At 34.6% G+C, this 23,950-nt stretch overlaps 1 protein-coding gene across 6 annotated transcripts in view; it reads right to left on the reverse strand.

The window, feature by feature from the left end:
- The window catches only part of ARMC3 (armadillo repeat containing 3), a 62,059-nt gene that overhangs the window by 21,890 nt on the left and 16,219 nt on the right, over positions 1-23,950 (reverse strand). For 2 of the 6 annotated variants that reach the window (XM_033064031.1, XM_033064008.1), the window contains exons 3-10: positions 22,040-22,157; positions 19,949-20,074; positions 18,804-18,872; positions 18,292-18,467; positions 16,763-16,957; positions 15,950-16,133; positions 10,524-10,676; positions 10,293-10,398 (exon numbers count right to left, since the gene is read on the reverse strand). In XM_033064031.1, coding sequence (XP_032919922.1) covers positions 10,293-10,398; positions 10,524-10,676; positions 15,950-16,133; positions 16,763-16,957; positions 18,292-18,467; positions 18,804-18,872; positions 19,949-20,074; positions 22,040-22,157 — 1,127 coding nt within the window. Of the gene's footprint in view, positions 1-10,292; positions 10,399-10,523; positions 10,677-15,949; positions 16,134-16,762; positions 16,958-18,291; positions 18,468-18,803; positions 18,873-19,948; positions 20,086-22,039; positions 22,158-23,950 lie in introns of all 6 variants that reach the window. The other 4 variants (XM_033064050.1, XM_033064039.1, XM_033064019.1 and 1 more) reach the window with 3 other exon arrangements.

Raw genomic sequence — 23,950 nt, forward strand, 5'->3', positions numbered from 1 at the left:
CAGGACTGTAGTAGCTCTATCCAGGCTGCTGTATATGAAATTTTGGACATGCTGATTGCACATGTAAGAAAGAGCTGTACACCACATGTATCACAGGCTTGCTGGAAAACACCACAGTAACAGCACATGTAACAATGCCATGAGGTACCTGTTGGCACAGCTTGGGTGAACTCACCATACACACACAGCTGCACACAGTGAGATGTGTCCATGAGCTATCAGATTTGCTGCATCATGCAGTGCATAAACACACTTTACCCAGGAAGGAAAAAAACCCGAAAATGAAATCAGGAAGTTTCTCCTTCACAATGGATACACAGAAATTCCAGGATTTATGGGACAGATTCACTAGTCATTAAAACGCATCACTGCATCTCACAGATGTAGTATATCCAATATTTCTGCAGTAAGTGCAGGACTTACTATTCCTATACTACAGCCAAAAATACACATTCTCCCACAGGAGCTCCTAGTAAACAGACAGTCCCTAACAGACTGGCTACAGAATGATACACAGCACTGAATGACGTAGCTATTCACATCATAAGCTGATTTACTATAATTTCCATAAAACCAGAAAGTACACAAGCACTTAACAAAAGAGCAAGGTGATGGCTCCTCATGAGATCAGAGCTGACCTCAGCAAGGTACAGAGCACAGCCAATTTTCTCAAGTGCCACTCAACCTCAAAAAGGTTGAGAACCACTGATTTAGAAGATCATACATATTTATTTCTACTTCTGCGCAGACTCGTTTTGAATCACAGTTTCATGCATAGAGTTTAATAATCAAGTAGCACAACTGAGTACAAGGCAAAAAAAATTTGTTCAAAGTGACAATGGCTGGTAACAAGAGTTGAAGGTAACCAAAACCTATGAGAAAAAGTTTTTAAGAGAGTGTGAACATCTGAGGCCAGTGCTGTGTCCTGGTAACAGGGATGCACACAAAAGGAGGAATGAGGAATCCATAGTTCAACTCACTCCTACTCCACAGGTCTCTGGAGAACACAGAAATAGCACTGTTGCCCTGGGCCACAGAACCTGACCTCAGAAGGGAGCTGAGAGAATGGACACGGTTAAGTTTAAGGTGCTGAAATACCTCAACATTAAGTATGGAGGTCCTTGTTCCCTTTTATCTCGGGCAGAGACATGCGCCGTGTAATTATTTTATTATAAGGCAACAAAAGTCAGAGAATGTTTATACCAGTAATGTTTTTGCTGAATGAAGATCAGCATTAGACTCTCTGCCTCCAGAACACTCTCCTTCAGACACATCCTAATGAGACTGTGCAATTTATCAGTGCTTCCACTACAGAACTATATAATCAAGGAAGAAAGGAAGAAATGAGCCTTGGTTTAGCTGAAAAGAAGTATACACTTTTTGATGTGGAAAAGGAGTAAATTTAATAAATTCTCAAGTTTTTTTCCTCCATGTTTTGTATATATTCAAAATATACACTTTCCTAAACAAGGAGAAAAAAGGTTAGGGAAAAGGAAAGAAGACAACAAGAGAAGAAAACAAAAAGAACATTGCATTTGCCTCACCATTTTTTCCTCAAAAGTGGAAGCTGCCTATCTGAAGTACAAACAGAAAGGAAAAAAAAGAAAAGACAGGTGTAGGAATTGCAGAGCTCAAATTAAAGTTAAAATAATTGAAATGTTATGTATTATAAGCACATATTATGGTCTTTAGAATGCCTAACCTAACAGGGTTAGGCATTTACCTGATCAAGGTATACACAGTTCAGGTACCTTAAGGACCATAAGTATGCTCTTTAGTGAAATAGTAAAATTCTGATTACAATTGGATTCATACTACTATATTCAAGAATAGCTAAAATTTTTTTTCAGCTGTCATTGGGAGGACAAATATTAAAAGGTCATATAATAAATATTTAATTTAATAATTTTAAATATACATTTTAATGTTTAGACATTTTCTTGAAAATTCTATAAAAGATAATTCAAGACTCAAAGTATAAATGCTGAGAGACTGAGGACAAACAAACATTTTCTTTACTGCCTTTATTGCACAAATAAATTAAAAATTGACAATAAAATTATTACCAAAAGCTTCACAATACAAACTTTTTTTAACAGACATTTTGGAGATATGTATGAATGTCACTGAAGTGAGTATTTTGTTGCTTCAGTTGTCTGGGATGCAATAGGAAAGCTCAGATATTGGGAGTGTGTTGTGAAAACAATCAGCAGTAAAAATTTGATGAAAATCCTGAGGGGTTTTTATACTTTATTTTATTTTTAGCACTATAAGCACTCTGCAGCAAGAACCACCTCTTTGTTGGCATTGCAGGAGCATAAAAGCTCTGGTCTGTGACCAAACCTTCTAGGCACGACAAGAAAAATAACAGATTATTTACTTAGAGCATCAAGAATGGTCCAGATAGCTTTTCTTCCTGAAGAGAAAGTCTAGCCTAAGGGAGAAAGCAACTGAGAGTGTTCAAAGTGCTGCCAGAAAACACAGTGATTGCCCCTCAAACCCCCAACCTAAACAACCTCCGGGGGAGAGCAGATAGAGGAGAAGAGCAGTGGTACAGCTTGACACCACTGTTTACTCAGGATTGTACTAAATTTACACTAGTGAGATTGACACTTCATAAAAATGGTAAAGTATGTTTGGTTTTGTTTCTTCTACCATGACTGAACATAAACTGGTTTATATTCAATTATATTTTTATTCACTTCTATGCTGTTTACTCCCCCACTCCTGACTGAGAATTTAATACAATTTCTGCGCAGAAAAAAATTCAAATTTTTCCTCCTCACTGGACTTCATTTTTTTCAAATGTGTTTGCAACTGCATGTTTAATTTCTCTGCAAAATTACTGTGATTGTGTGTGAGGTGCTTAGCTAGCCATTTATGCCTGTGCATAGCTCATTTTCATACATAATTGCATGTAAATTATGCATAAGAATTATGCATCTAATTACACACATTTTTTAAAATCAACTCTATCTGTGTTAAATCGCGTGAGTTCTTTTACACACAAGGCATTTCTGATCCAGTTCTCCAATGCAATATCTGTCTGAGAAAGAATATCATAACCAGAAGTTTGAAAAAGGCTCAAGCAATAGCTTCCTTTTTATTCCTTAAATGTATTAGTATTCTTCATTAGTCTTGTTATGCCATCAGAATAATTACATCCAATAAATGTCTTCTGCACTTACCAAAAATTTCACTTTGTGATTTAATTATTTTCAAAAGCAATTGACTGTTGTAAATAGTCACTCGTATTTTATTTAAAGATTAATATTACTTCTGTTTTCTTTCTATACAAGGGAAATTAATGTCAGTATATTTATTCTGAGTATGGGAATCCAGCACAAGAGACTCTGATCTACAATCTAGGGGCCCTTTGTGCTCCAATAAAAACTCTGATGATATCAACAAACCATATTAATTTTTCATTTCAGGAACTGAAGCCTCTATTCCTATTTTCTAATGCTAAGTTAAAACTGCAACAAAACCAAAACTCAATAACCCTCACAGTCTGATTGCAATAAAATCCTGAATTGCTAACTGGGTTAGTAGAGATTCTAATACCTGATTCTCATTTAGCAATTCACAGAGATCTTTTAATGTCTATCATTGAACTCATCTGACAAAGTTACACAGATTTCAGTTCTAAAACTGCAGTATTCCTGATTTAAAATATTACAGGAACACTGGTAATGAACTATCTGTTCATGATGCCTGAGATTTTCAGTTATAATAATATTTGCAAACTTTGTAAAGAATTTCTGATATTTCCATTATTATGTGGAAGGCTTAGAATTCAACAATAGAAACTCTTTTTGCTCCCGAAAGATCCCATGTACCTTTCAGGCACGATAAACTCATGAAAACAACAATCCCCCCTCTCTCTTTTTCCTGACCCAAGAAGTAGTGCATGCAAAAATCAGTAACTAGGCACCAATATTCAGAGTCTGGAATCCACATTGTTACAAAAGCAAAGTAAGAGGGTACGTGCATGTGCTGTCAGAGCAGCCTTCATGGAGGTGGAAGTAAAGAAAAAGCCAAATCAGTGCGCTCACAATTTCTCTAAACATAGGGAGCAAGGAGACCGTGGTTCTTCTTCATCTTTGGAAGCACCAGCTGAGGAGGGATGAAAGAGCTGTGCCAAGTCAGTCTCTACACACAACACTTTGGATAGTGAACTTGAGCTTTCACTTCTGGACAACTCTTTTCTGGACAACTGTGAACACATCTCAAAAGGCAGCTGTCTGTTTTGCCTTGCTATAAGCTCAACCTCTTAGGATGATTTAGAGTACAGAAATTTATGCTTTCTCTCTTTAAATTACATCTCTAAGAAAATACACACACATTTGTACTATGTTATGACAAAATTACTAAGGTTGTATGTAAAAAATTTAAGATTACTTGTGAAAACTTATTTTTACCAGATGACAGTCCAAGTGGACAGCATGCCATAGTCAGTGCACAGGTTAAATTCACAGCAGGGCAGAATTAAGTTTGCATGGTCAGTCATAACCCTGTAATTTTCTTACAGACAATTTAAATAAACAACTTGACAGTATACCCAAGTAAGTTAAAACATACACTTAAATCACTTAGCTTAGAAATCTGCCACAAAGAAAATGTGCATGCAAAAGCACCAATACATTGCATTAAATATTTACTCATATGTAAAATAATCCTTGACACTTTTAATTCATATAAAGCATAATTTATCTCAGTGAATATCATTGAATGAGATTGCAAGGACACACACTCAAGAGTAATCATGATACTTGTGCCACTTCACAAAAGAAAGTTCTCTCTCCCAGACTTACGAGTTGCCATCCAGGATGGAAAAGTTTTCACCTGATCCCACAGAAATCTATCATGGGAAGTTACAGGTGACAACAAACATGCTCTGAGTGAAATTCCAGCTGTCCATAGCTAAGATAAACAGTGATCAAACTGAAAGGTTTTGAAATTAAGGGTGTACAAATAGGCCAAAAGATTCTGCTGTGCTACAAGGAGTAAAATTTCTATGTAGTTATCATCACCCCAGATCAGAAGTGTTCTGTGTTCTGTCTGAAACTATTTTGGACCTACTTAGGTTTCCATGTGCTTTAGAATGTGGTGACATGAGATCTGTGTTAGAGATAAATGCTCTATATTGGTCTTTGACTTGAATATAACCCCAAAGTTAAAAAATAACAACCCAAAAAAACACCCCAGGAGCATGTATAACAATCTTTTTTTTGTTGTTGTTGTGAAAGAAGGTCTAGGAAGAAAACAGTTAATGTCTGAGCCAACAGAAGGCACATGCAATACCTTCCACAATATGGATATACAGTAAGAGAAAGGAGAAAGAGGAACACATTTTTAGCCTGAGATAACTATTTACAGAGTGTAGATGTGGATGTTAATGTAAAAAAGTAACAGCACGAGCCATAAAACTCAAAAACATCCCTTTACCTTGCAACACTTTAGCTCAAAAATATAATTCTGTCACTAGGGGTCAGTATTAAAACATATTACATCTACACAATGCAGCTAGCAGCATTCTATTGTTGATTTCCTCCTTCAGAAAAACAAACTTATGTCATAAATAACTATTAAACCACAATAAAAGACAAACCTTTTTAAGCTATTAAATATAGCTCTTGTTCTAGAAATTTGTGTTCCTGTTCTCATAAATTAACACATATATTCATGCAAATGTATTTTCTTACATAATATTGATGCTTTAATATTTATGTGAATTAGGTTCCATCTACAGTCTCGAAAGAGAAAAGCTATTACTAAGTTTCCCATTTTCTAACAGAGAAAATTACTGCCTAGTGATATTACTACCTGATGGTAGTAATCACTACTTCCTAATAATAACAATATTTGGAATGTAAGAAAATATGGATGTCCTTCAAATTTATTATTTGATTGCCATACTTGCCTTATAAACAGTAAAAAAATCTGTTGTGTACTGAAAGTCTCAGTTGAAAAAGGTGAGACACTCTCACTACAGGTGAAACAGATTGAGGATGTATTTTGAGTCATTAGATCAGTGTATTAATTTCAGTTTGGAATAATAGATATAACACCCACTAAAGTCAAAGGAACAACTCACTTTCTCCTCACTGGGCACTGTCCATAACCAATGAGTTCCCAATCTCTCCTCCTATCCCAAACCACTCTCAAATCTTGATAATCTTGATACACTTGAGAACACACACATTCAGATGTTGCACTAATGCCTGGAACTGCCTATATGGATATAACCTTTGCAAATTCAAATAGGTTGTCTGATTCCTGTGAAGGATTTAAGAACTAGAAAATTAAATAACAAAGCTTGCTGACTTTGTAAATTTTGGGATGATACTTTACTATCTTGAATCCAGATATAAAACAGAATTTTGTCACATGCATTTATTATAAACCCCAGGAGAAATATTCCATCATAAGTCTGTCACATACCACAGTTTCCTGCAGCCCTTGGTACAGATGAAGAAAAAACATCCTTTTCCTTCTTCCCCCAGACCAAATTCTAACTGAATGCTATAAATTTAGCACTTAAAATAAACAATTTAGGACAAATATTATTGAGGCTATTAATTAGTTTTCATGTCCAGTACAAAGTTCTAAATTCCAGAGCACATGTTTTCCTTTAGTGGCAAATCCATTAGGTGCCCAGAATTCAGACATAGCCAGATTTATGAAGGCAGCTATTAGAAATGGCATTTGTGCTACAACTATTCTGAAGAAAAGAGCTGGTCAAATTAATGTCTGACTAACTGGTATATGTGAGAGCTTATTTCTATGTGCTACTTCTAATATCATATTTATATTTAACATGATTATTTTATCCTAAATGAAAAGCGAAAAGAATTGATTAGATTTTAAATGAGAAAAAATAGGCAGAGGCTGAGGTAAGCCATTTGTTCCAGGATTAGATGTGTGGCACAAAACCACTTATTTTCCTGCCCAACAGATGACGCTGCTGTTTCTTTGTTCGTGTGCAATTGTTCCATTTGTGCATCACATCCATTACTGAAGTGACTGCGCCCACACTGTCTGGACACAGCAAAACCAAAGAGCTGCAGAGATCCTTTAAATGGCATTCTGCTGTCCAAATAATCATATACAGTTTTCAATAAAGCAAGTTGTGGCTCTGGATTAAAAAAAAGTGATAGAAAAGATAAATGCAAATACCCAGCTGAACATAATTCTCCTTTTCTCCAGAAGCAGACCACAGAAACAAATTCTGACATATATATCAAGGATTACCTCGGAGCTATGCACACACAGTAACATAACATGTTAGAATAAGCATATGGGATTTTAAACTGCAAAGCACTTTGCAATTTATTTTTACTGAACCTAATTATTAACAAGTTTACAAGGATTTATCATCAATATTAATCAGCATTAAAACTCTGTCCTTGTGGTAAAATTCTTATAAAAGCATATTCTGAGGGTGTCAGTCTGAAAACTAATAAGGCATTTGACCACTGTATTTTTTCTTATGTGCCACTGAAGTGGGACACAACATCAGCTCTGCAGTGAAAACTTAAATGCTGAAATATTTTAGAAGTTATTTACATCAATTGCTATGTGTTCTAGTAGAGATCCTATTGAAAATCCATGTTTTCCAGCAAACCTGAAAACTCAAACCACTTGCATGGGACTCATGTCCTCTTCCCCTCTAGATTTTTTGGTTAAAATACTACAGGAAGCAAAGTAATTTATTTATTTATTTATTTTTGCCAAATCATGGTTGCTTGAGGACTTGTCTCAAATGACAAACTGGTCTCTGTCCCATTCATCGTGAACAGGTGTTCTAATTACCAAACCTCCACCATATTTGACACCTTTATTAGCTGTCTCAGTTGAGAAACAAAGGATTGATTGGGTAGGGGTATAGAACTAGCCTTTCATTGCTGTGGGGAAGCACCTAAAGGTCAAGGTTAATATACATTAGTGGGGGGTAGTATTGCCCATTGCCTATGCTGTTCTTGTGCTATTAATCAATGGAAGATTTTATCTTTATGAGCCACCTACGGCAGGAGTTTTAATTATACAATTGCTTTAAATTGTATTTTTTCCCATATTACATGAAAAGCTGGCAGCACTTTTTGATATTCCTAACAAGAACAACAAATCTCCAGCAAAAATAGCAATGTCTTGTATTAATTTTATATCCTCAAATATATATTGTACCAAATAAAAGGGCAAAGTATACATCCTTCAATAAATACAACATAGAAAAAATGCTCATGACATGAAATACAGCAGAACTCATGCATATGAGTTCAACAAGGTTGAATATTTGACTGGTCAGTAAAAAGTGAAAGCACTTAGAGCAAATAGTCTTCCCCATCACTGGACCCATTTTGTTCTTGCCACATAAGGTCCACCTGCTGCTACTACCTTTCTGATTTTATATTCTTGGAGGGTTTATAATAACAATCTAATACATAACTGATAAAAGGGCACTAGTATCATCAGCTTCATTTTAGATCAGAATATTGTTAGCATAACCACACAGTGAAGTTACATTATTATAAAAGTGCATCAGCATCTCCATTATTTATACACTTATTTTCAGAGGTCTACAGGACATACAAATGAAACATTCTAGTATGAAATATGATTATGGTAACTCAATCTGGAATGAATTTTTCCAAACTATTTTTTTCCTATTATGTGAATGTAAAATAAATAAGGGTCTGATAGTCAGTCAGTGAGCTGGAACTATACCAATTTGTATCAGCTAAGGATTCAACACTATATATTCATTTATAGATCCTAGTCACACACAGACCCTTCTGTGACTTATTAATGGTTTTGATTTAGAAATGAAGCTTTGAAGTAATTATATAGTCATATGGAATTCATCCAATATACATATTTAATGTAAATTATTGCTTCCTGATTTTCACAGAAGACCTCTGATTAGATTATCTGGTGCTTCCATATTGTACTTGAAGCTGGGTTGTGAGGAGAGAGAAGTGCATGTAAGCCACCTTTACAATTTCCTGACTTTGCCCAGCAAGAAACAAATACGGAGTTCATTACAATGCAGAGGAACAGAGACAGCTATTTCCCTGCCTGAGGTCTCAGAGAATTGTTCCAGCATTTGAGCTAAACAATGTTCTGACTATCTCCTTAGCAAAAGAAATGGAATGAGTTGGCATAAGCTGCTATACCAACTCAACACTCTCCAGAGATCCCCTTTTCACAATGTGAAACCTCAAAGGGCTGCACTACGAAAACCAGCTGTAGTGGAGCTGAAAGTTTGACCTCTGGACTCCAGCACTGTGCTCGTTTTATGTGTGTGTGACTCCCACTGACACCAACTGAAGAGTCCAGCACATGAGAAGAGCAGAATATCAGACAAAAAAATGTACAATGTGAATCTGAGAAGAGAGTATTATTCTCTTGTGTCAAATTATTGCTCCATCAGGTAACATTAACTGAATACTAGTGACTACTAGAGCTGAATCAATACATTGAAACTATTTATTTTGTGAGTTATTTTACTTTTTCATTTCAAAGAATGCTTGTGAATCAATTATAACTTCTTTAAGTATATTCCAGGAAAATTTAAGGATTTTTTTTTTGTTTGCTTGTAAGTTACATGTGATTGCTCATATACATCACACAGCTCTGATGCTTTTCCCTGAACAGGACTTTTAATAGTCAAGATAAAAGAACGCTGCATGTGACAGTAGAATTTAGTTGATACTATTGTTTTGGAACATATAATGAGCTAACCATTGTTACCTTTGTCAGTAATTTTGGATTCTGATGGTACACTTCTTTCAGAGAATGCACTATAAGCATTCTCTATTACTTGGCAAATAATTTTTTAAAAAGGAAGAGTAAAACAATGCCCATATTCAGGAGATCTAGCTCCCTCAAAGAACAGATTTAGATCAGTCAAGGTTGTACGAACCATCAAGTTTTAAATATATCAATGATTTGGGATTTAAAAAAAGAACTCCACATCAAATGCTTTAGATTATAAGGCATATTTTGCTCATATGATCTCTTCAAAACATGATTTATATCTCTTCTTTCATTACATCTGCTTCATACCTTTCCTTGATAAAGATAACGTTAGTAGAGACAGCACAACTCTTGTAACACTGATGAGAACCAAGCTATTCCAGGTGACTCCTAAGCACCAAAAAGTGCCTCAGAGTCAAATTCAAACAGACCTGCCTTGTAGGATAAGGACAAGATGAGGCATTCTTTAAAAATAAAAATATTATCATTGCAGGTGAGTGTTTTAAATAATAATTTAATTATTGCAGACTTACCTTGCATTTTTAGGACTGCCTGTTGTCAAATTAGTTAGTGCTGTCACTACAGCTTCTTTTAGCTCTTCATTATCACTGCTTAGCAACTGTACTAGCTGAGGAATCCCTTTGAAAGAAATAATTGTATATATGAACATTTAAATAAACCACAGCAGTCTGCAAAATTTCAATGTTCTCCTTATAAACAGAAAAAACACAAATTCACACTTCATCATTTCCCACCTTACTTACCCTGAAGTCCAAGGACACATTTACTGTCCATATTCTCACACATAGCAGAAATGGCTTGGGAAGCAGCAACTTTAACTTCATCATTGTTAGTTTCCAAAAGGCTTAGGAGAAATTTCTCAACCTCTCCCCAGTGTAAGATTTTTCGTATTTCAGCTTTAAACGAGAAACAACAAGAGTAATAATCAGCATTTGTTTTCCAAATCAGTGAAAGGACATTAATTTGATTTCATTTAGCTGTTGGAAATATTTTGGTAACAAAGGCACCAGCCATTAAGAAATGTGCACAAAGGACCTGAGCCAAATCCCATCACAGAACATCCTGAGTTGGAAGGGACCCACAAGGATCATCCAAATCCAACTCCTGGATTAGGCTTCATTGCACTCTGAACCAAGCCCAAATAATGACTATTAAACATAGTATAAACATACATAGCCCAACAGAATGCAAAGTTTGTTCTCTGCAAGACTTTAAAACCACAGAATACAGGCTTGATGGAAACAGCTTTTCCAATGCAACAGATCATGCTTACCCAGGATTGTGCTGAATTTCAGTTTATGCTAACAAAGTCCAAATGCATAAAACTGAAGAACATACCATTAAATGTACAATTGAACTTGGTGAAATACCACTCAGTGTATTAAAATAACCCAAAAAAGACAAAGAGCATTACAAAGAAAATTTTAAACTCTGCACAGCTTGTAGTTCTTCATTAATGTCCACTCTGCAGAGAATTTGAATTTTGTCCTTTAGCAAGTGTTCACTGCTGACCTGCCCTGCACTGACTGGCAACGGCTGTGGAAGGACAGAGATGCTCCTTCCTCTGCACAAGTAACAACACACAAAGTATCTACAGATATCTGCATGTAAATACCAATAAACTAATGAACTCCCTCACCTCAAAACTGATGAGATCAGAAAAGCAGGTGTTTCTTAGAAAGATCCCTGAAAAAAACTTTCTCATGCAGAAAGGTGCTGGACAGCACAGAATCTCAACAACGAGAGTCAATAAACATTTAACCACAAGCATAATTTAAACCAGACTAATTACATGCTGGAAGTTATATCTATATAGTGGAATTTTAGAATGTATTAAAGAATTTCAGGAACTGAGAAAACAATGAGACTTCAAAATATTTAGAAATTTTACCAGGGCTTGCTACTGTTCTGAGGAATCACTCCCTTGTTTGGATTATTGTCCCCTCAACAACAACAACAACAACAACAACAACAACAAAACAACAACAAAAAAAAAGGCAAAAAAATTTTAAGCATTCTTTTAGATAAATCTGAATTTGTAGTGAATAAAAGTAAATAAATACAAGTCCACAAAGTCAATGAAAAGCAAGTTTGATCGAAAATGTAATTACAGCAGAAATGACTCAAATCATGGAGATAAGACAGGTGCAGTCAATTTCTCCTCTTCAGCTCAGTTTTAAACTGTTTTAGAATCCTCAGATATGCAAATGAAATCACAAAACAAAGATGCAACAAGTAAAATAGAGGATTTTAAGTGTCAGCAGAACTTTGGCCACAACCTTGATGCATATCAGCCAGTTCTCAAGAGAAGGCCTCAGTTGGGATGAGAGACTATTTTGACAAGTTATCATTGGATGTTGCTTGCCAATGGGGTCCATAATCCCTAATAATGATCTCTAGAGGTTGTTCATGCCTCAGTAATTTGTTTATTGTACAGCAAGCTACTTGTTTACAGGTTTTCTTAAAAATTATTCTTGCTTTTAAAAGCAGCTATGATGATGGCTAAGCATTTCTTTTAAATATAATTTATGCCTATATGAAATAATAATATGAATAAATAATTTGAATTAGTGAAAATAGTAATTTAAAATACTTTAAGCAGAAAAATAATTTTATAATAATAATGTGGAAAAACAAATTTTGAAATTGAACTTATAATAAAGGGTATGCATGTATATTTGGGTATCTACATCAATAAAAATTATTAATATTTCAATATCTAGGTGCCAATTCTATTTAAGGGATCAACAGTTTCTGCTGATCTTCCCTCTATGAGTTGTTTCCTTTGTGTCCTTTACTATAGACTAGAAAGAATGCACAACTGAAAAGCATCATTTATACTGAAGTACTTCATATGTCAGTGCCACCATTTTTACAGTGATTAATTTCTTGACCACTAAGTAATTTGAATACATTGATTTATCATGAAGGAAAATCAAGCACAGATGAACTAAGAGAGTTTGGAGTATCAACTGTTCTGTCCAGATTTTTGTGCATTGATCCCATGGTGAGACCACCTTTGTTTTTCAATATATTTTCCTATTTCCCCTTCTTACCCCAAAATCATGATCTGAGTTCTACTGATAACTATTCAGGTCACTGTCACCACCTTATGGAATGATTTATAGCAATTTCAAATGAAAAAATTTAATGTTAAATAGTATAATGACCTCCCACTGATCTTGAGTTAATGCAGATAAACAAAGAACTGTTTTATGAAATGCATTTGTTAATCAGGCTACAGAGCATGTTTAGTGTGCTTCCTTTTAAGCATGAGATGCACTGAGATACACAGAAAGAATGTGGAGAGCTTCAAACCAGAAGTTTGGCAGAGCAAGTGTGATCATCATTTTCTCCTCACACACTCCACAGCATTTTCTTGTTGCTGGTGTGTCTGGCATTGTCAGGGGAAAATCAGACTCTCCTTAATCAACAGTCCAGATAATCCACCCACAGACATTCAATAATTTATAGCATTAGATTATATTTAGCATTCTGAAATGACTGCATTATTTGGTGGGCAAGGCAGGAATCACAGTATAATTCACCATTGTAATTCTGAGCATACAAAACAAAATCATCAATAAATTAATATATTAAATTCAAATTTATGTTACAGAACAAAAAAAATTCAGGGACAAAGGCATAATGATTATGTATAGAAATATTGTCCATTTTCATGTACTTAAACAGAGCAGCATCCTAAAGATGCTATTTAAAGTTGAATATCATGTTTATACCATGTAATTTATTCTGATACTGAGAACAACTCTTAAGGGATAAATATATCTTATAACAACACCAAGTTACAGGAGTCCCTTTCCAAAGGGTTGAAAGAGACATAAAACAAAACTACTTGCTATGATCACATCTATCAGGGAAAAAACAATCCAAAACCAAATTCCATCTGTCAACAATAATAATTTCAAAACCAGATACTGCTGTATACTCAGCTGCCAGGATTAAAAAAACCACTAGATACATGTTCTGTCATAGCAGAAGAAGGTTTTTCATGCCAATGAAAAGCAGTATTTTTTTTACCCAAGTATAAAGAAAATGTTGGTAAACTGCATCCCTGATTATCAAACCTGAAGAAGGTAGGTATAGGTACTGCAAATTTAATGAAAAAGTCACTACAGAATTAAGTGCTATGTTGTATTATACTGGATTCAGATCAAGGCAAGTACTTGTATAGTGTACATTAGTGTTGCATTTTGGATAGGCTTTAGTATGCATACAATCAGAATCCAATCAAAAAACAACACCCAAAAATATTTGTTTTCTTTTTGTGCTTGGGCTCTTTCTTACAATGGTCTTTTCTTTCCATTGCAAGGCTGACTTCACACCAGTATCTCTGTGTAGCTGAAATATTCAGTGCTTTTGGGGGCTACATCGAGCAGCAAGTTTACTGGACTGTATTTTCCACTGCACCAGGACAAGTTTCCTTTTGTCTGAGTGTCACCAAAATTCTCAGGCTTGAAAGCAAATATTTTAAATCTTCTTTTGATGTATTTTCCCAGCTTGCTGCATCCATACTAACTGTCAGAGGCTGAAGAAGAGAGCAAACCTTTATAATGAAACCTCATTGACTCCATTTGTAAAGAAGCATGACAAGAAGATGCATCTTCACTGACGGTAACATCCCATGATATAAGATCATAGGCAGTACTGTAATATATTATGTGTGGTTCTTGCAACCGTGCTTTAAAAATGTGCTCAGACATGCTTCTACTAACAGCTGCTAAAATATTAGGCCACAAAAACTGAAAAAAAAAAGTGTGAAAGAGGAAAAGAAGGCTATGCTTATTTGAAAATAAATATGATAAAGGAGTAAGATGCAGTAGAAAGCAGTAGGAGCAAATATAAATCTGCTTAGCATACAATTTACAAGCCTGTCACACGACTATAAAAATGATACTGACAGTCCTAAGTAGCGTAATAAAATAACAACACAGGAAAATACACAAAGAAAATACTGACATAAGAAGGTCCCTTCCTATCTTTGATACCTGAACATTAATGAAAACAATTTTCAGTGACTTGCCAAGTTTCCAACAGATAATGACAAAAGCACAGAAAAACCCACAGAATACCCAGACACACTTTCTGTGTATCATTTTCAATCCAAATAATTACAGATATTCAGGATATCAAACTAAGCAAGGTAAGAAAAGAATCAGAATAACAGCACCGGGAGAGATGAAAGGAGGTCTGAAATATGGCAGAAAGGAGAGATTATTTTATCCATGTATTAAAATAAATGGCATATTTTTGAAATACACATAAAGCCATGATTCAACCACAAGGTGCTAGAATTATGAATGAAATATTTAAATTCTACTGACATAAAAATCCCTTGACAGAAGTAAAATCTATAGTCAAAAGTATGTTATTAGTTACACTGCATTTTGTTACACAACACTACTTGGTACATGTTGTAACTCAGTAGTCAATGTATGGAAGGAATTTCAAATGTAGTTTGATTAAAAGAGAATTCTTGTGTGCATAAATGATGAGCATGTTCTGCCTAATTCAGAATTCCTCGGTGAATTAAAGAAAAATATATAAGAAAGAACTATAGGATGAATAATTATAAAGATTACAATGAAACTATTTAACTCCCCTGGGAATATTAATCTGCAAGCTATTTGAAAGGTTTCCTTTCATGCCTCTGTTAAAGGAATTTGTATTTGAAATTGCCTGACATTTAGATGAGCAGTTGAATGCAAAAGGAAGTCAGCTTGCAATGAAGTCTTAACAGATAGCGGCAGAAACAGTGCCAGCAAAGGTAGTTTAAGATGGCAGTCTGCTGGCATCACTAAACAAAAGACAAGGATCATATTTTCAGAGCTCCATTTTCCTTTGAGGACAGCATTTTACAAGAATACATTAAAATAAAATAATAAAAATAAATTTAAAATATTAAATTGAGGCAAAACTGTAACATTTTCAAATATATATATACATATATCCACATATATATATATATATATGGATATAATCTCCTACCATCCAATTGGTACTTTTATTGGCAAGACTCATCACTGTAATTAATTCTTGCCAGTGCTTTCCTCAGCACAAGTACTACCCTCAACCAGAGAAGATGGCCTCATTCTGGATAAAAATTTACTTCATAAACAATTTCATGGATAATTGAAAAGTCACATACAGTCATAAGCTGCCTTGGTAATTGCCTTTGCTGCATTCTTCTGAATATCCGGAACAGTAGAGGTTTCTAAAAATGAAACTATTTTTTTAAGGCCTCCTGTTAGTTGAATCTGTTGCAGAGTAGCCACATCTTCGAAGCAATTTCCCAACACAGCAAGAGTTTCAATATGTAGATCACTGAGTTCCTAATTTAAAAAAAAAAAAAAAAAAAAACCCCAAAGAACCTTGAAATCAGGACTGAAATACCTTAGGCTTTTAAGTTTGTAGGATAATTGTTGTAACTTTCTTTTGGAAAGTTGATTAATACTGCAAAGTACATATTTACAAATTCATATTTTCATATAATCTATAGGATGATGACTTAGGATTCAACACAATTTATTAGAAATACTAAAACCCCCAGAAGTTCTTAATTTACATCGAAGTGGGTTAGAGAGGTACTCAGAATGGGTTGGTGATCTTAAAAATTAAAAAAATTCATTCATATCTCCATGTATTACATTTCCCATTGTGACTTCTGAACTCAAGAAGCACTAAACTGAGTCTCATAATTACATAAACAATGAAGGAAATTGTGTCTAAAGCCATTATATAAACTCAATTCAAAATGAATAATGAAGACTTTGGAAAATGTCTTTGCTTCTATTCTTAGAGAGCTAGATATCCTAACTTATCCTATTTCTATCATAGTTCCCTCCAAGTAAGTAACTCTTTGTTCTTATATCTCTCTTCCATAGAACAAGTAATATTTCTCATTAGTCATACAAACATCAGCACCAAGAACAAAAAACCTTTTAAGGCAAGTAAACCATACATTGTTTTCCAGTATATTCAGAAGGCAATCTAATCCATTATTTTCTCCCAGTAATATCCTGGTTTCTCTGTCTTTGCTAATTAATTCTAAGGTTTGAAGGGCCAACAACTGAATGACCGGATATTCAGATTCCAGTAGTCCCAGCAAGGGTGGAATTACATTCAGTTCACGAACTGCAGCACGGTTTTGAAAATCCTGCAGTAAAATATTCCAACAGAGAATGTTAGTGATAGAGAATATAACAATACATCAATTTCTTACTTTATAGAAAGAACACCAAAAAACTGATTTCAGACATCAGAAAATGAGCTAATACTCGAGAGCTTCCAGTTCTGCAGACTTCTTTCTTTTAAGCTAAGAATCAAACTGAATATAATCAAGCCCCACGAACCTTAAATTCTAGGGTTTTTTTCCATGACTGAAGTACACACTACAAAATCTAGTCCTGTATAAAGAAGCCTATTCACTCTTGATTTTACCATGTTTGCCTCAACATAAATGTTTCTTTGAGAAAGTTTTTTTTACATTTATTTTTACCATTTTTATTTACCTCAGTGGGAGGAAAACAGTTTTTTGCACTCTGCTGTGGTTGCCTGGTTATACTTTCTTTTGTTTTAGTAATTATAAAATGACAACTTAAAATTTCAACTTTAAACACTGGATGTGCAGCTTAATAAAAAGACAGTAGTTGATTATATTAAAAAAGAAAATAAATAAATAAATTACAATTTGCTTTTAAATAGCTTATTGCACATGTGCAGCATGCAATTATCCTTATCAATATAAGCAAGCACCAGGTGCAGTTATCCAGATATACCCTGCAACAAAGACAGCGAGATAGTAAAAAAGGAGAAAGAGTAAAATGTGATTCTGAATAGACATGCTCTGATGCCCCAAAAGAGATAGAGTTATAAACTGAATTCATTACTGAATTGATTCGCTTAAGCCATGGGAGAGAACTGCCATACAAATGCACCATTCTTTTGCTAAGCAGCATATGGATGACATTAGTGCAAGTAGCCAATAACGAATCTATTCCTCCTAGTGTGGAAAGTAGCTGTTGACAGCATTCACCTATCATTAAAAAGATGATCCAAACAAGAAACAATGCAATTGGTAGTTTTTTAATTTACAGGATAATTCCAACCTTTTGGGTAGACAGATTACAACTCTCATTAGTAACACTAAAATCTTTCAACTAATAAAGTATATTATTATTATTATTTAGTTTTAAAAATCTAAACCTCATTCTGATTTTACTTTAAATGCAGTACATAAATGCAGTACAGGACAGACAACAGCATTAAGTCCAACAGAATACAGAATTTAAAAACAGCTACATTCATAACTAATTTAACATTCAAGGACTCAGGTGCAAAGACTCAATGTTTCAAAAACATTGATGAACACTGTGGAGTAAAGGAAAGAAATATCTTAAAATTAGTAACTCCACACAGAATGTCAGAGATCAGGGTGCAAATGCTTATCTGCCTCTGTAATTTAAGAAAACAAACAAGAGCATACTTTACCTGTACCAAAAGGTAGATACACTCAAGTGAATTCTTCTTAACATCAGGATCAGGGCTACCTAGCAGTCTGATAAGTGGTTCTAACCCACCTTGCTCAAATATTTTTACTTTAGTAGTATATTCAGCAGCCATATATGCTAGACAAAGAGTAGCAAACTCATGGATAACTACATCTTCTGTGGGGGAAAAAAAAGAAACATCTTGATCAAGTTTTATTCAGCACAGAATATTTTCACTAATCCAGTGAAGTAGTTTAAAGCATTATTTGAGGTCAATAAATAATAGCTGTTAACCACACCCAACATGTCCATAAATATCTTGGTCCATCTGTACAACATCAAACACTACTCAGTGAGCTACAGAGCTACTCCCATAAAAGCATTTACCTATTTAACATGCACTAGGAAAGATCACAAGTTACAGGGTAGATTTTATTAAATTTTCTGATAAAAAGGCAATCATAAATTATTTCTGACTGTACTTCTACACAAGGAATGAATACTGTAAGGTACCTTCTGGTGCTAGCTGTGATATAAGTGAATTTGTGACATCCAGTTCCCTCAGTACCTTCTTGACATCATCTACAATGAAGTAAATACAAATATGAAGTCTTTTGTTCGGCAATGTTGGCTAAGTAAAGAAACAGAATCTGCTCCAAGCAAAATGTACTTATGGTTACTCCCTCAGTGACAAAAACATCTGACTGGGAAAGACACACAACTGAAATTAGACCAAGATCATAATGGGCCCAGAAAAAAAAGCAGAAACTTTCAAATAGCAGATGACATTCTTTGACATTTGATACACATTAAATTCCTCTATATTTCATTGAAACTTTATTCAAAATACTTGCATCTAGCAGGTTCTGATTTAGTATTGCGCAATTTTAGTTGCCAAAGAAGTCATACCCCAATATTTAAAATTATTTGTGGCTAAAATTATCAAATTTAAAGCAATCCTTCTGTTATTTAGTTTTCAAGACATCACTTTGCAATTTTATGCTAACACCAGCCCACACAGCAAATGGAAAACATTAATTACACAAGTCTTACTAAAATCACAGTAAATACTCTCAGATTGCATTTTTAATGTTGTCAATGGCAAACTAGCAAAACCTCAACCCTTGGATAGAAAAATCAAGTAATATTCTTTGGGACAGACTTCATGCAATCCTACAGGGCTGTGTTGCTATTATCAACATATTCAACATGTTGAAATGTAAGGAAAAAAGGTATGAGTTTAATTTACTTTTAAATTTAAAAAAAATTGAGATATGAATATAAATAGGAGACACTTGCTCATTCAAATCCATGTTTGTGCAGCACCACTGACAATATGCTAATGCCAAATTAAAAGTAACCTAAGAGGGTAAGGTCCAGTGCAGCATGACAAGCAGGTAGTAGTTGATGAAAAGACTTAGAGTGTGGTTGGGATATCCTCATGGAAGACAACTGGGTAAAACATTCACCAAATTAAGACTTGTTTAATTACATTAATCAGATACAGGTCTATAAAGCACTATAGAAACAGCTACTGAAACTCAACCTTACATCGCTTACTCTTTATTCTGGCCCATTAATAAACGATTTTTTCACACGATCAACCTCTTGTTTTGATGATCACACACTAAAAAATAGTAAAACCTTGAGACTCTTACTATTAGAAGCCATGATGCCAAATACCATGATGGCATTTCTGCGTATAAGTGGATCTTCGTGTGAGAGGAGTTTATGCAGATGTTCCAATGCTCCAAGACCAAGGAGTACCAGTTTGTTTCCATCATCTGGAAAGGAACTGGGTTAAAAGCTCAAAAAAAGGTCAGCAACCTCACAGTACAAATGATTCAAGGTAAAACCACTACCAATCTTTCACTGGACAGCAGAATCATAGAACAGAGGCTGACAGGTCCTTTGGAGATCATCTAATTTACACCCCAAATAAACATGTGTCAAATAGTTTCAAGGATTAATAGTATTTCAGATGAATTCACATTTTTAAAGCAAAGGATACTTCTGTCTGTTGGACATTCCACTCATTTGTTGGAGACTGCAATGTACAAAGGAAAGCTTTCTATTTAGCAAAGTACAGGTTAACACTATCAGGTGAATGTAGTCTATTTTCCACTTTTCTTGCCTCCTAATTTAATTTTCCTCAAAATAACAGTTCACTAATTCTGTGGATGCTTACTATCCCTCAAGGGAAGCAACTACCAGGATTTGTATCATTAATTCCTGCCTGAGATTTCTACCACCTGAGAATGAAGTGCTTTGTAGCTGAATAGGTGTTGGACATGCAAAGAACAGAGGAGTTTAGTGTGATTACAGCCTTCTGTTCCTGCTAACACAAAACACACACAAACCCCCAGATAACAAATCCCAAACCTACTTCTATTCTCAGTTCCCACAACAGCTTTTTAATTCATTTTCTAATGAACCATGCCTGCCCTTCCTGGCTACTAGAGAGCAATGTGAAAGGAAACTAGAGATCTATACTCATTCTCAGGCCAAGGCATGATTAAAATGGAGGAAGTATTTTTTTATTGAGGGATGGGACTTAATTTACTAGCAACACTCCAAAAAATAGATTATCTACAATTCATTAAGTGAAAACAACTCCTTCTCTTGTGCCACACTGCAAAGTTACAGTCTGGTCTTCTAGAAGATTATAGGAATATCTACATTAATAATTCAAAGGATTATTCTTTTAGTATAAACATAAAAGACATAAACATCTATCCTCCTGCAATATGACATATTTTACTGGGGACAGGAGAGAAGGAGCCAGCAAGAGTTCATGGTTCATAGCTATCTCCCAACAATCTACATTCTCTCTTCACATATTCAGAACTTGATCTCATGCCCTCAGCCAAGTTTGCCATATTAAACAGAGTCTAAACCCAGTGAGCCCTAGCCAGCCATCAAAGACTTCAGCTCTTCTCTCACAACTTCAGCAGAGTTGGTAATTTACATCAGTATAATAATCAGTATATAAATGCATAATTTTAAAATAAAATATAAATTAAATGGGAATTTAAATTAAACCAGATTAATCAGAGCAAGAATACTACCAGTGTATACCAATTTGAGTGACTAACAGTGAATAACATGGAATAAGTAGGAGACAACTTAGGAAATTATGAGCTGCATAAATTTGAGCCTTTGGTATACAGTTGTTTATCTCCTGACTACCTTGAACATGATGTTTAGCTATGGATTATACAGGGAATTTTGGAAGATTTGAAATCTTAGAGACTTGTTAGATTCCCAACTGATACAGAAATAAGCTTGATAAAGAAGGCTGAGCAGTCTCCAATGAATCACCAGCACAGAAATACCGACACAACAACTTCGTGTAAAAATAACAGAAAAAAGCCAAGAAGCTCTTTTCATTGACAACTGAAGCTTAAAATTCCTACACCGGTACAGAAGTTTCAAACTGTAACATAAAAAAAGAATCCTTTCCCAACTGCAGATCTGTTGCTCATAAGAAAACATATCTATGTTATATTTAAAACAAGCTCTATTAAACACAATTCTCCAACAAAATTATAAAAGTTTCCTTCATGCAAACTACAAGACTTCTTTCTTACTGCAAGTACAAGTTGGACAGATATTTCAGAAAACCCCCTAAAACTTCAACAGACACCTTTGAGGTGAAAGGAAGATTTCAATGCTAAGAAACTAAAGAATCGTGAACTACTATCAAAATCTAATCAATGCAAAACAAAGTTCATTGCAAAGAGACTAACCTTTTGATGCAAATTTATACAGAGCATTGCATGCTTTGGCCAAAATTTCATTTTCAGGAGAACTAAGCATTAGCACAACTGTTGCTGGTGCTTTGCTTTCAATCAATAAAGGATCAAACTAAAAACAAAACACAAAAAGGGGAAGAAAAGTTTGATTTATACAGAGTCATCATGTGTGCTGCAGTAGACTCCCACATTTCATTAAAAATAAAATAAAAGCTTGTTTGATATCTACATTGAATTCGAAGTATTAATGAGTTGCTGTTTCCTTGGAAAAATTTTAATAACAATTAGAGACATTGTTGAAAAAATAGAATAATTGTATAAAAAATAAGTATAACCATGATTTCATCACATATGGAAAACCTCCACACTTCCCTGAAAATGTGGAAGTTTTGAAGATAACAAACTATGTAGTTGTTATATATGGAAGCGCATTTTGAGACTTCAGAACCAGACAAGAGAGGTTTCTTTTGAGTAGCAGTACACAGAGCGGGTGGATTCAGGGGGTACAAGGAAGAGGATTTGGTTACTCTACAGCAATATCACTTTGTGGCTGCTTAAAAAATAAAAGAACACTTTCTGTGCCTTTGTCAACTCAGTTCACCAGCTCACCATGATCCTGTACTAGATGGAGTATTTCCAAGATATAATTCCTGCTCACCCAGCAAGAAATGATACCTAGGTTTCATTTCCATTTCTGAGCTCCTTCATGCAGAAAGAAATCTTCCAACAAATCAGACAGTTTTCACCCTCTTAATAGACTCCTTAGGACTAACATCACTTGAGCAAGGGAATTTTCTAAAAAAGCCTTTCGTTTCTTAAGAAGGCTCAAGGAATTTTGAAAATTCTACTTATTAAAAAGTTTTAAGCTTCCTTGGATTTAAAGTAATTGGTTAATATGGAAAAACTGTCTTCTATCCTCACAATTCAGGCCTATGCAGTGTCTGTGTTACATACAGAAACTACCAGACTACTAGTTACTCGAGTCATGCAGTTTCTCAAAACCAGTGTATTTATCTGTAAAATGTAGTAGGTTATAAAATAGCAATACAAATTAGTAAAAAATATTATTACAATATATATACATATATATTTACAAATGTCAATTATTTGCTTTACTCCATTAAAAAAACTTCTAATAGCTACATCAGGGGCACATGTTGAACAATCAAGGTATGAAAATACATACAAATAAGTTGTCAAGCAAGGAAATTATATGGAGCAAATTTTGAAAAAATATTATGAGTGTGCTAGAAGAAAAATGAACACAGAGAAGGGTTTTTTCTTCTTTCTGTGACTCGCTCGAAAATAAGGCAAAATGTAATACTAGTACCAAGACCTTTAAATTCATGTTTTTGATAGGTTTTTAAATGTAAGTGACCTTCCATGAGACAGGTCACACAATTTAGCAGGCAGCAAGGTCAACACACAAGTTCCATTATGAGGTGGCTTGCCTAATGTGCTTAATTGGTCTACCTGGCTTCAATCACGTCTAAAATCTGAAGAAACTGTTCAATTTCATGCTTGCTGTGACAAACTGGAGGTATGGGCCAAGTCATGGAACAAAGCCCCTCCCTAAAATAAATATATAATCACCTTACTGTACCATAAGTCATCTTGCCTAATAATGACTCCACAACAGAAATGAAATCAAAGAATAGCATAGAGGTGCAAATTACATCTTAAGGATAGGCCTAAAATGACGGAATTATTTATGTGAATTTTCTTTTTGGATTGTAACAAGGCAAAACAATTCAACTTATCCCTGTTCATTCTACCTACGGAAGAATTTAGAGGTGACTGAAAGTCCCTTTATTTTCTTCATACTTCTCTACTTCTGCACATTTGGGTCTTTCCATGGACAGAACATGATCTTTAGTTAAGTGCTATTATTTAAACACAGGCATA

The sequence above is a fragment of the Catharus ustulatus genome, chromosome 1 (assembly GCF_009819885.2).
Source record: "Catharus ustulatus isolate bCatUst1 chromosome 1, bCatUst1.pri.v2, whole genome shotgun sequence".
Lineage (NCBI taxonomy): Eukaryota > Metazoa > Chordata > Aves > Passeriformes > Turdidae > Catharus > Catharus ustulatus.